Source organism: Arabidopsis lyrata (assembly GCF_000004255.2).
Source record: "Arabidopsis lyrata subsp. lyrata unplaced genomic scaffold ARALYscaffold_6, whole genome shotgun sequence".
NCBI classification, from domain to species: domain Eukaryota; kingdom Viridiplantae; phylum Streptophyta; class Magnoliopsida; order Brassicales; family Brassicaceae; genus Arabidopsis; species Arabidopsis lyrata.
The window spans coordinates 7,913,469-7,926,998 of record NW_003302550.1 but is presented as its reverse complement, the minus strand read 5'-3'; the positions used below and the strand labels follow the sequence as shown (position 1 = coordinate 7,926,998).

The window sequence follows — 13,530 nt, the reverse complement described above, 5'->3', positions numbered from 1 at the left end:
TTTCGAAGATTACATGCAAAAGCACAATCTTCATGTAAAAGATATTAAAAGGCAACAAAATGTTATGGTCTTTAAATATGGGACAAGTCATGAATCTGAACAACTCAGCGACAACACAGAATATCAAAAGTTACATTACTACACTCACTAGAAAAAGCACCAGTTTCATGTTAAGACGAGCAGTTATGAAACTTTGAACACACAGAGTTCTCTAGAGACTTCATTTGCAGGCTCGGGATCACCGAATGGAACAGAGAGAGATGAGCAGGCAAAAGAATGTTTAATGTTCGAGGTTTTTCAAGCCAGACATTTTTTGAATCTCCTCGATGATCAGCTCCTTTTCCTCTTCGAATTGATCATCTTCGGAACCTAAGCAAGATTTTTAAGTAACGGAATGAGTCTAGTTTAGAAGGTAAGATTTATAGAATTTAGTATTGAAATAGTTTAAATCATACCTTTACCAGGGGACAAATTGTTGAGGAGTTCGAGTAATTTCTCATGGTTTCTTGCCAATATGATTTTCACTTCTTGCGGCTTATTAGGATTCGCAACAAAGATCTGTAAGCACACAAATATATAAGGTTTAAAAGGCTTCAAAATCTAATAATAACTTCATCCTCAGTTGTTACCAAATTAACTGCACTTTTAAGAAAGCGATCTGTTACCTTAAATATATGGAAGGCTGATACTTGAATGTTCTTGCTCGAATCCTACTCAAAAGAACATGAACCATTAACATGAAATAACGTATGAGTTTGTGAAAAATTAATCGAAAAATAAGAAAGATGAGACCACAAATTCATCGCCCACCTTCAAAAGTGTCATTATGACTTTCAAATAACGAACTTCTAAGATGAATTTCTTCATTATGTGGGAATTTGGAGGCTCCAACAGGAAATCCGAGAGAAGCTAAATCAACCACGAATAGTTCATTGTTAACTACACTATTTCAGAGATAAACATAGCACCAAAAAAATGATTTGTAGGGAAGAGAACCTTCAGTGATTGTCTTCTCGTCACATAATTTGAAGATGTCAAAAGTCTTTCATAAACATCAAAGAACTGAAATAACGATAAATAAATAGTCTGTCAGCTAAAGGAGAAGAAGCAAGTGTTCATGATGTATATTACATTTCACTATAACATTAAATGCTTCTCATGTTTTCATCTAAACTTGAAAAAGATGCTGAAACAAACCTCACTGTAATGAGAGGTGAGAAACTCAGAGACGACAGAGTCATGTTTTGTAAGAAGATCCTGCGAGAGAGGTAAGCAAGTACAATGAATAAATAGGCAAAATCTGAAACAATCCCAAGTCAATAATAATAGTGATAAATATCACCTTGAATGTTGAAAATGCATCAGAAGCAACATCAAAGTTTGGCAATTCCACAAACTTGAAGAATAACTCAAAGCAGGCAGACTCTAAAATGTACCTGAAAAGGCACTACGTAAAACTTAACCGTCTGAAAGAAAAATCTCGACCATTGCACGTCAGTGAACTCATTAAACAGTGTTCAAATCACATTACAAAGAGAAAGCAAGATATTGGGTTTGTCTTACTTAGCAAGACTTGGGAATTTAATGCACTCCCGAAGCATACTTCCACAATGCAGAGCTATCTCCTTGTTGTCATAGCTGCTCATAAACAGTGAATTATCAGTATTGAGTCAAAAGGTACAGATCAACTCAACTATAGAAAATTTTAGCCAGCTAAGAAAAAAAGAAAAACAAATCTTTACAGTATTTACCATACAACCAAAGAGTCGAGCAACTCGAAATGCTCTTCAAAGTATTGCACACAGCAATAAGTCTCGCCGACTTTTTGCTTCAACAAGATAGACCAGCAATGCAGTAAATCTTTTCTTGCCTGCATCATTACTCAACGGGTTCATAACAGATTCTATTAAACACACACACAAAGGGAAACAAATCTAAACATCTCACTTACTTCCCATCCCAAAATGTGTAGCTTATGAATAACAAGAGAAATGACATCTTCTTTGCAAAACTCTAATGCTAATTGTACAGCTTGATCAGCATTTGGTTCAACTTCACCATCTCCAGAAAGCATTCCTCTCAGAGAAGAAATATTCTTCTCAACTTCTTCCAAAGCCTAAAAAGACAAGAAGATAATACATTTCTCAATTCTTCAATAAAAATCCCACATAACCAAAACGCAAGCAAACACGAATCAAACAAATCAGTAAAACCCATATCGAAAATTGGCATAAAGGTACAAACTTTTTGTAGAGAATTAAGAAAGAGAGGAAACCTTCTCGAGGGCTTTAACTTCGACGACGGTCTTGGTGTCGAGAGCCATAAGACTATCTTTGATCGCTTTAACGACCTCTTGAGGCGTTTTAGGCCTAGAGGGCTTGAAGAAGGAGAAGGACATGAGATCAGATTCGGATTCCGCGTTTATGATGATTCTGAGCTCAAAGTCGGAATCGTGGATCGGAGGAAACTCATTCAATAGCTCTACGAACACAAGAGAAAGGGTAACACTTTCGCTTCTCTCTTCTTCCTCCGAGATCGTCAAATCATATGCACATTATTTTTTCTTTTTCCTAATTACGATTTTCTGACAAATTTGACCAAACGAAAATGGATAAATACCATTCCCTTTACTGTTTACAGGCAAACATCTTCTCTAATCTTATCTAAAAATCAATTGTGAGGATTTTTAGTCCACTAATTAGCAAGGATTATAGATAATTTTATCCTGTTGTAATATTTTGGATAATTCGAATTTGGGGATATTTATAATCATAAGTTATCTATGAGAATTGGTGTATTAGAATAATAAAGAAAATATTTCATAGAATGACATCTTTTAAGTTTTAACCACACATAATTAATGACACTCTTATGGATTATAAAATGTAGAATTACTCTTACTTAAAAATAGTGTTTTTGTGTAGGTAGGTATACGTTGTACTTGTACTAATATCGACGCATATAAACATAAACATAGTTTAGTATTCAATTTCATAATGCGTAAATCACATGTATTAAAAGGTTAAGATCTAAAGCACTTTCATTATACCGTAAAAGTAAAACTAGAATTCCTTAAATTTTAGGTTTAGTTTTAAATCACATGTTTATATTTCTTAGATTAGAGATTTTTTCATCTTTTTCTTTTTTAACATCTAAAGCACTCTCATTATACCGTGAAAGGTTGATACACATATGGAAGCAGCCAAAGCCAAACAGGAGGAATAGAGAAGGTTTGGTACAATGAATTAATAGCATGAGCTTTCCGAGTTAGAGCATCCACTACTGCATTCTGTTCGCTGTTAACATGTTCAAGAGAAGCATGAGGAAGCTTCAACATCCAATGACGAATATCATACGTGAGAGTATCTTAATATAAATGATCATTGGTTCGCTCTTAGAGATCCAATGGACGGACGCAACGCAATAGACGTATATCTTTATTCAATTCAATGTCGGCCCAACAAAGCCCAACTATTTGTCATTACAAAAACATTAGACCTTCCTGTTTCGTGTATACTACACGTCGCAAGCAACCTTCTTTTTATTTATTCTAGAAACCGATACACTTACCAATTCCTACAATACATTCAGTGGATACATGTCTATAAGTTCCCTATATTGCTTAGACTATATGGTTATGATTTGTCTACCTTAGAGAGTTAAAAAGTGGAACCCTAAAACCCAAACATATGTGTTTATTGCATAGGAGTTAGGGCTTTTGATTTGGAGACACTGTCATATCAATGTGCCCCTTCTCTATCAAACTCTTCATATCCCCAGCAACATCATCATCATCATCATATAAATTCCTCCTTTATCCCTTCCAAAAATTCCTCATTGCTCTTAAAGTAATGTTTTCAATATACGCAAATTATATGGTGTTCAGAGAGAGGACATATATATAGAGTAAATATATGCAAATGAATATTTCAACAAGATTACTGACGGATATTTATCCAGTTTTTCTAATAAATCTAATAATGTGTTTTTCAGTAACAAATTTACCTCCTTTTTTTTGGTGTTTCTGAAAAACTAGTAAAACCGAAACCTAATTGAGAAAATTAAATATGAAATCATTTGTATCCTGTAAAATTATATATATAATATATCAAACCCTAAAAACTCATATGAGGTAACCGATTGTTAATTAATAAATAAAATACATAATTAAGTTTATTTAGCGTTCCTTCAAACTCTCAAGTTTGAGTCGATATTCACATGCATGACAATTTGATTGTCGTTACTATATAGGGGCGTAGTAGGATAATCATAAACTATATATATTAGTTAGAATAAACATATAAAGGAGTATGAGCCATGGTTTATAAGCAAATGAATGAGCCCACAAGCCAAAGCTTAGATGAATATTCTAAAACATTGCACAAAATAAGTAATTATGAGGTATACATGCATAGGTTTATACTCTAATTATATGCATCAACGGATCCAGATTCTTTTTGAGCAAAAAATAAAAGATTACTACTTAATAACTGGTTATTAGTCAGTGCATCATATATATAATTTAAGAGTTCCAAGATGATGTCCATAATCCTCCCGTTAGGAGCACATCTCAATGCGAAATTCAAAGTGGATTTTCTTTTTGGCAAACAATACTTTTTTGGACAAAAACCCAAGATTAACATTTCGAATAACTATTTTCATTTCCCAATTGAATAACTAAAATAATTTTGAAAAAGTTATTATACGTAAATTATTGAAGAGGCTATGGAAGATATAGTGTGTGGGGTAAAATGAATCTAATGTACAAAACTGTACAATATGTTTTTTTTTTTAACGAGAGAATCATATACCTTTTGAAGAGGACAAAGGGTTCGGTGAAGAGGGAACATGATGGCCTCCATGCCTCACCCTTCTCTCATCATCAGCTATCTTATTAAAAAGTAATATATAGAAGAGAAAATAAGATAGACGACTGAACCAAATCTCTTGTGAAAGTCTCTCCATTACAAAAGTGTAGCGTATAATAATGTCTTGTTGGATTTGCATAATATGACAAAGAGATGACGCATGCTTACGCCAGCACGTCTCATTATTGTGGAAACTGTTCAACTTTATATAAACAAAACTATGCTCAAGAGATGACGACGATGTACTTGTGTTTCTAGCTAGAGTCTACGGCTTGTTATGGTTGAGGCATGTTATTACCAGAAATTTTTAAAATATATATGTAATGATTGTAGTTATTATGTTTAATTTGTTTTACTGATTTCCGATCAAATAATGGTGGTCCTAGAAATTTCATTAGCATAACAAAGTCTAATCGTTTAAATTTAATTTACAGACTTAAATCATAAAGCAAGTGTTGGTCCAGGAGTCGAAAGTATAATGCATGCATGTATTAGCCCTTTCAGTGGTATGATTCTTGCGTGGAGAAACCACAAGGGTCCATCAGATTCTTTCCTCTTCTTATTATTATTATTTTAAATTCTCAACATAATCAAAATTTCAAAATAATTATTCTGATGTTTATTATAAAGAAAAACACAGCATAAGAGGCACGGGGAATGATTTGCATCGAATAATAAATTGCCTCATATGTACCAAACAACCTCATAAGAATAAAAATACTCTTCATATGATTATATATTAAAATAGCAATAACACTATCGAGTGTCGAGATTGATTCTAGATTTGGTTTTTGGGCTCGAGGCACATCTTAATCTTATACGCATCGTCTGCTTTCTCCACATGCGCTTCTCTTTATTCATCTTCCTTGAAGATTAATATAATTACTGCAAGAATACTTCTTTTAAAACCCTAATAGCTGGAATCGATTGAAGTTATATTAGTGTCTGAGCGAAGTTTCTGTTTTTGGTGTAATTTCAAAGTTTGATCCTAGCGTTGCAGCGGAGACTTATCAAAAAATGAAAAATGATCCGGAGTGGTCATGATTTCCGACTAAAGAGGAATGAGATATATGTTCACAATATCTATAATATGTACGTTTGATAAAATAAAATAAAAACAAAAAAAAAGACATAAATATGTATAGACAAAAAAGGATAATGAGAAAGATTATTAGGAACACAACATGAGATAGTGATGAATTACCATATGGTGTGTGTGAAGGAGAGTGGGCCTCTTTCGCTAATTAATTTTGGATATAAACTTGTGTGCGCATGATACAGTAGCACTCAATTTATCCTCATTAGCCTGATAGTCTCATCTTCCCCTACTCCCATTTTAGTTTATGCTCCATCTACTAAAAAAGATTTAAACTAGAGAACTTAATTAAGTATATAGCTAACGTTGTTGTTTTTCAGTGAAAATGTTAGATTGAAATATATATGCATGTCCGAATTTTATTCTAATAATTATCTTTTGTATACATCATCATATTTGACGGTTTGAATCATGGTCATTTTTGGTAACTTGTTAATGTGTATTTTTTTTTAGATACCATTTTATATATAATAAACACTATATCTACAGAGGTGCCTTTCTGCACAGATAAGGACATTTGTCGTTCAATAAAAACAATGCTCATAAAAAGGAGAAGAAAACACAACTTGTTAATGTTTTGTAGCTCTTAATTATCTTTGTAAGCAAAGCTATGTTACACTTACATACAGATGATTAGATTAGAGTACGTATTAGTAGTTGTAGTTTATTAAACCCATAAATTTAATTATTTCTTTGAATTGGATTAATGAAGCCCGCACTACAAAAATGTTCATCCTACCCTTTTTTTCTTTTGTTTTTTCAGTTTGGTAAAGTAACATCAGATTTTGAAAACACAAGAGAGTAAACACTAGTGGAAAAAAGGACCTTATGATTTGATGTGACTTAAATCCACCTTGAACAACGTTAGAACTGAAATTTTGCCCGGTGTTGGTAAGTTATATAAAATTAAATACAAAAATTTATTCTATTTTTTTGCCAAATATGAAAAACAGTTAACTATATTTGAATAAATCGTAATACATAAAATGACCATATACTAACCAATTCACAATTTTTTTTTTTTCTTGGCTTCCGCCAGAGGTTCAGAAACTCGAAATCTATGTTTTACAATATTTTTGGGGTTGAAAAATTAATGTTTACGATTTCTTTGTAGTCTAAAATATAAAGAAAAAAACGTTTGCTTCAATATTTTTTCAGCAATCAACTAATTTTTTATTTTGTAAATAAAACAAACATCAATCAGTTTTTGCAACTCGATGTTAGTTTGGGGTTGAGTTTTTTGGTATTATTTTGTAGTATTAAGCTTTGGTTGGCTTCAATACTTGTTAGTTATGGCGTTGAAAGGTCTTGCGGTTCTCGATTATCTTACGGTTCATCCGGAGACCCGTGACAAGGCATTATTTGAAAAAAATGTATCATTTTTCGGAGAAAACCAAGTTCCACTATCTTGTTATCGCTTTAAGTGTTGAAGGCGTCTTCATCGATTGTTGTGCGGAAAGTCTTTTTGGTGAGCTTAGTTAGTCTTGAGACAAGATTAGTTTGGTTTTTGCAATGTATTATCGAAATCTCCCTTCCTCTTATTGTAGGTTATGGATCGAGCATTGTATCTCTTTGTAATTTAATCTCTTCTTTTCTCATGTATCGTAAATTTTCTGAATCTAATATCAATATCATTTAGTGAAAAAAAAATCAGTTTTTGCAACTAGTTATATTTCTTTATCTTAAGAAAATACAATACAAAAAAATAAAAATACAATACAGAAAAGAAAAAAAAGAAATATGCCAAACATGCATAAGCGTAGTTGTCATCCAGAGGAGTGACTTATGTAGGGTCACCATGTTCACATGTCACTGTCTTAAGAAATCAGACTTGTTAGTTGTGGGACCTAACTTTCCTCTTTTGCCCTCGATTCAGGGCGCACTTCCAATGATACTGTAAGATTCTCACACTTCTGTTCTGTGTGTGGCTGTGGCCGTTTTCCACGTCGGCGGTTCCATCCAAATTGCTGGCTCCACAACATATGTATTGAGTAGACGACTCGTATCTAGGCGATAGTATGTCATGCTAATTTTCACAATCTTTGCGATAATTTTTTTTTCTTTTTTTCCATTGATCAAAAAATTTCTAACAACGTAAAAAAAAAAGCTACGAAAATAAAAATGATGGAAGAAGAATTTGATTATATAGGTCTCCATCGCCGAAAGAGATCTTTAAAATAAACAAAACAATCTTAGTTTTTATTTTTCCTTAAATAGTTTCTATTCGAGGTCATTGGAGTTAAGACTTTGGATGAAAGAATACCTACCAGGTAAATACGGCACGCGGCTTTAAAAGGGGAGAAGAAAAGAAGATAGATTTTGTGGAGAATGGCTTTTTCGGTATCGCAGACATTTTTTAAAAGAGAAATCGTAGTCTTATTTTTTATTATATTGTAATGTAAGGTTTAATTGAGTCACGTGGTACAACTATGTACTGGATATGCGTGGTTGACCTTTTAGAGCCATGTAGATACAATGTCTTCGAAGTTTAAATCCATTGCTCCAAGGACTTTCACTAGCTCAATTTTCAAAAGCTAACATGATGGGTTTACCCAAAACAACCATAAGCCTTTGATGCCAGAATAAAGAAACTATCTTTAGTGTAATTATTTAACTTTGTATACTCTATATGTTTGAGATGAAACCTTTAACAGAAATATAATGTTCAAAAAGACTTTCAAATCAAAGTTTACTGCAAAAAAAGCCTATAAAAATATGTTTTATAGTTTGTAATTTAGTTCACACCATTAATAAAGGAAATTCTATATATAGACGAAGGATTTTCGTCTCAAAATACATGTTTCTTCTTTGTTTTACGTCATAAAGTTCATTTAAGGATCACCCGAATTCACCAATATCATAGAATTGACTATTGAGGGTTTGCATGTTGAACAAGTATAGATTTAATGTTAAAAGGTAAGTTTTTATATAATTGGGTCTTGTTTACAAACAAACTAGTTGGTCTTTTGTTCGGAAGTACTTTTGGACAATCCTAGAAACTTAGTAATGAATTATTCCAAATAAAAACTGTCATGAAGATGACATGGGCACGCTTGGAGTGATCCACTATATCCTTGGTTCCATGTTACATAGCTAATTAGGATAAGTGGTGAAAGTGATATGTCTAATCTTATGAAATTCAAATTTTGTTTATTGGCTAACTAAGATATGGGTGTGGAATATTCTCTTTTTGGTATATAAAATTGTAAACTAACTAATTAATTAATTGATTGATTAATAAATAAGGATGTGTGGGTGATGGGGTGATGGAGTGATGGAAGAGACAAGTGAGAGAGAAGATTGGTGGGTGCGCGTGCAGCTCTCTATTTGTGGGATTGTGGTCATAATGCTTACTGCTCTCCTACCAGTAAACCTTTCCTCTCTTTTTTTTTTTGTCTATTTAGATTAATCCATTCTATGAAATCTTAACCATGAACATATGGTTTTATTTGAAGATATATATATATATATATATATATATATATATATATATATATATATATTTGATGTTTATTCTTCCTCCAAAGTTAAAATAGTTAACTTGTAGTTTGTTGCTATTTTATTCAGATTAGTCCACACTATATGTTGATTTCATTATCTTTGCTTTGGCCTGATCAATTTGACTGAAAGTTGGCTCTAACCCAAAGTAAACCAAACTGTTTTTGGGTATGTTTTAATTTATTTAGTTTAATTTGAATCAATTTTTGTTTATTTCAGTTTAGAGGCTACACCTATATATGTCTGTAATTCTAATCTTTCAAAACATATATCGTGTACATGCTATTACAACTAAATTTTAATGAATCCATGGTAAAAAAAAAAAGGATGAGACATGAGAGATTGTTTTCTAGCGAGAAGCTACCTAGTCCAAAGGATTTGGTTAATAATACATCACAACCAGTCATGGATAAAACTTCATTGAATGCAAAGAGTCTTAAAGGGATATTGAATATAATTGCTGTGTTTTATATATGTCAACCATATGTTAAGAATGGTAAGAATAGTTCTAGTTTTTTTTTTTAAAACTATCTTAAATTAAAAGCTAAGAATAATACTATCTATAGTAATGAAGAAGAAATTTTAAGCATTAGATCAATCGATTATTTTTTCCTTTTTAGTATATAAAGTTATTGACAGATTATCTGGTCCCAATTCCCAAACCCTTTCACCTATAGACTTGTATATTGGTGACTATGTAATAATCGTAATAATTTAGTCTAAATTAAATGGAAACATTGATTATAATAACATCTAACAAATTGAATGGAAGAATTGATCAAAAGGGTATTGTCGGCTCAATTCAACGGATTCATGCATTAACCGAATATATCCAGGGCCGGTCCTTAACTTTAAGTGGCCTAAAGCAGAATTAAGTACATGTGGCCTTCCGTGTATACTGCTAATATTATAAATAAAAAATTTATACTATAAATTTAGAAAGGTATTAAAATGATAAAATATAGCTGATAAAAAATCATTAAATATTTTAACAAAGTAAAACAATTTATGAAAATTAATTTTTCTAACTTTTTTCAACTAATAAGTGAACTAAGGAAAAATAAACCACCAACTAAAAATAGAAAAGTATAAGAAAAAAAGGATGAAAAAGAATGCCAGGAAAAAATAAAAGCAAATAAAGTCAATAGAATGGATCGAACCTGTGTAATGGAACTAAATGTTGGGATAACTAACCACTGCCCTACTTAATACTTTTTAAAATGTGGCCTTATAATTTACATAATATTGTGTGGCCTAAAGCAGGTGTTTTACCTGCTTTATGGACGGGCCGGGCCTGAATATATCCCCCCTTCTTTTTGGTTATATTAAACCAAAACGGATACATAGCTCAACGCCTAAGCGATCGATTTGTTCTATAGTATAGTTTTTTCTTCCACTTACCAAATTAAAGAAAAACCTTCATGCTTTTTAATCATCCGAAAGGATAATTCGGTGTTAACCCATATTTTATCCATTGGAATAAATTACCAATAATTCTAGAATAATTTTGATTATTTTTACTCCAAGAGTATGAATAATTTGGATTAGGTAAAGAAAGTTTAGAGACCAGACCCAAAATACATGTCTAATGAAAACCTCTGAAAACATATTTCATGAATGGAGCTAGGGGCAGTAATATTTGCTTACAAATCAACAACGAGTCGGTCATACTTTTGCTTGTATGTACAGACATGTATAATGAGAAGTATTTTCGTTTGTCAATATGACAGATTATATATATGTAACAGAATTATGTAATAAAAATGGATAATGATCATGCCGGAATTCAGAGTTAGACATAACACTGCATGGAGAATAGAAATGATGTTGAAAGGGCACTTTTGGTATCACGTAACGAAGCATTCATTTCATTCAGTCCTAACTAAAATTGAAAAAAGGAAAAATATATAATTATCAAGTTGCCACGCCTGATCATCTTTTATTTCGTAATTTCCCGCTCGATAATTTTGTTAAACTAGAGATCTAACAACATGTGTTTTTTTTTGTCACGTAACCACATACCACGTTTTGTCGATTTACTTCAATTTTTGCTCTCAGTTAAATAAACATACATACGACAAAATATTAGTATTGTTTTAATGAAGAGTTGACTACTGCTTTAGCCGTGGTCGTCGGCAAATGTTATCAATTTTTATTACGGTTACACCTGCTAAATTTGTACCAAGTTCTTAATCAATCAACACATTTGTTGACATTAACTTGCATGAAAAAAGAAAAAAAGTTCATCTTCTTTCTCAAAATGAATTAAAACTTACAGGTAAAAGAGTTACGTATAGTGATTTTGTAATCTCGATTTGATATAATTAAATTTAGTTGGAAAAAGAAATATAAAAAAAAACACAAAAATGAATATATTAACATATAGCTGTGTACTAAAGAAAGTCTACATTACAAGAGTAAATTCTAGAGTTTAGTACAAAGGGATTCTATATAGTTGCAATGATATTTTTTGTGAGTAGCTCCATAGATTTACTGGATGAATAAGTTGACTTTAAGCATAATCTTACTTGATCTCGATTTCTTAACAAGACTATACTTAGTCTATACAGTATATTTGACGACAAAAACAACAAGAGTATATATTATTTATTTTTATATTACGATTCACAATAATTAATTATGTGCATATCACATGGTTAATGTGTAATGTTGCAGTGATCAGGGTTATTTAGGAATGTAGCATAATTTAACCTAAAAACTAATTTAAGAGTTAAAGATTGTCACATCCTATATATATTGCCCAAAGATCTTAATCTTAGCAATGTGAGACATTCTAATAGGCCTTCTCGAGATGTGGGTGGGAAACAGTCCAACGGAAAACAGTCCAAGCCCAACATTTCGGAAATTCAACAAAACATGCCACTTGTATGAGCCACATAGGTGAAAAACCATTTTTGTGGGAAATTTGCTTGTTTGGCCAACCTGGCTCTGATACCATATTAGGAAGGTGGCCTAACTTAATCCAAAAGCTAGTTCAAGAGTTAAAGGATTGTCACATCCTATATATATTGCCCAAATATCTTAATCTCAAGAAATATGGGACATTCTAATAGTGGCCTAACTTAACCCAAAAGCTAGCTCAAGAGTTAATGATTGTCACATCCTATATATATTGCCAAAAGATCTTAATTCCAAGCAATGTGGGACATTCTAATAGTCATTGGTAGTGGACAATTATAAGAGTGTTTAATTTTGATAAACTGTTTTCAACTGGTTGAATACAATCCCAAGTAACAAATTTCAATGTAATATATTTATTTTCTATATCTGAAAAATTGAAACGCTGAACCAAACTGAAAAGAATACTAATATTTTTAACATTGAATTTATTTGAAAAAAAATATTCATTAGATTAAAACCGCATTCGATGTAAAACTAAAACCGATAAATATTTTAAATTAATTATATTTTGGTATACGATTATTAATCGAAATTCCGAAAAATCAAATAATTTAAAGAGAAGAAAATCGAAATCTGTATAAAACATACCAAGAAGTGTGGTGATGATGGACTAGCGACTATTGATAAATACTGGTCCGTCTCGATTAAAATTTATCTCTCAACCTATAGCTATACCCATTTTCTCTTTTGGTGATCACTAAATTATGTATGATTATATATCTTTTGTTTCAACTTTATTTATTAAGTTTTAGCAGTCTCGATCCCTTTCTGGATATGACCAAACTAGTTGTGGTCAAATGAATTGAGGGGTAAATGGTGAATGATTCTTATTAAGGCAACAAAATGGAGTCTACTTATGATTCAAACTTTAATAAGGTCTCTCTAAAGTTAGCCCCCCAACAAAATCATCTTCAAATTAGCACACGATTTATCATTTCTCTTTCCAACAAAAAAAAAAAAAGAGCTTCAATTCCAAATTTTTATCTTATTGTCGGAAAAATATCTCAGGCCGTTATTCTTATTAATTTAACTAGTATACCATGATTTTCCTACAACTTGAATAATAGTATATATTTTGTTGTATAAACACGAACTTTTTAAAAAATCAACAAAAAAGGGGAACTTTTGCGGGTTCTGTCCATCCGC

At 31.7% G+C, this 13,530-nt stretch overlaps 1 protein-coding gene across 1 annotated transcript; it reads right to left on the bottom strand.

Annotated features, from left to right (window-relative positions):
• Positions 1–9: 9 nt before the first annotated feature.
• Positions 10–2,755, bottom strand: LOC9309987 (calcium-binding protein 39). The gene is made up of 11 exons (XM_002871805.2): positions 2,276–2,755; positions 1,952–2,116; positions 1,752–1,870; positions 1,564–1,638; positions 1,343–1,436; positions 1,198–1,257; positions 997–1,062; positions 811–909; positions 666–710; positions 456–558; positions 10–369 (listed from the first exon to the last, which is right to left on the bottom strand). The coding sequence occupies exons 1-11, from the start codon at positions 2,396–2,398 to the stop codon at positions 281–283; spliced, it is 1,038 nt and encodes a 345-aa protein (XP_002871851.1). The 5' UTR covers positions 2,399–2,755; the 3' UTR covers positions 10–280.
• Positions 2,756–13,530: the final 10,775 nt, after the last annotated feature.

Coding starts and splice junctions, on each gene's coding strand:
- LOC9309987 (XM_002871805.2), bottom strand. CDS start 2,398: ATGTCCTTCTCCTTCTTCAAGCCCTCTAGGCCTAAAACGCCTCAAGAG. Junction 2,117..2,275: donor AAGTTAAAGCCCTCGAGAAG/GTTTCCTCTCTT, acceptor TTGTCTTTTTAG/GCTTTGGAAGAAGTTGAGAA. Junction 370..455: donor CAATTTGTCCCCTGGTAAAG/GTATGATTTAAA, acceptor AATCTTGCTTAG/GTTCCGAAGATGATCAATTC.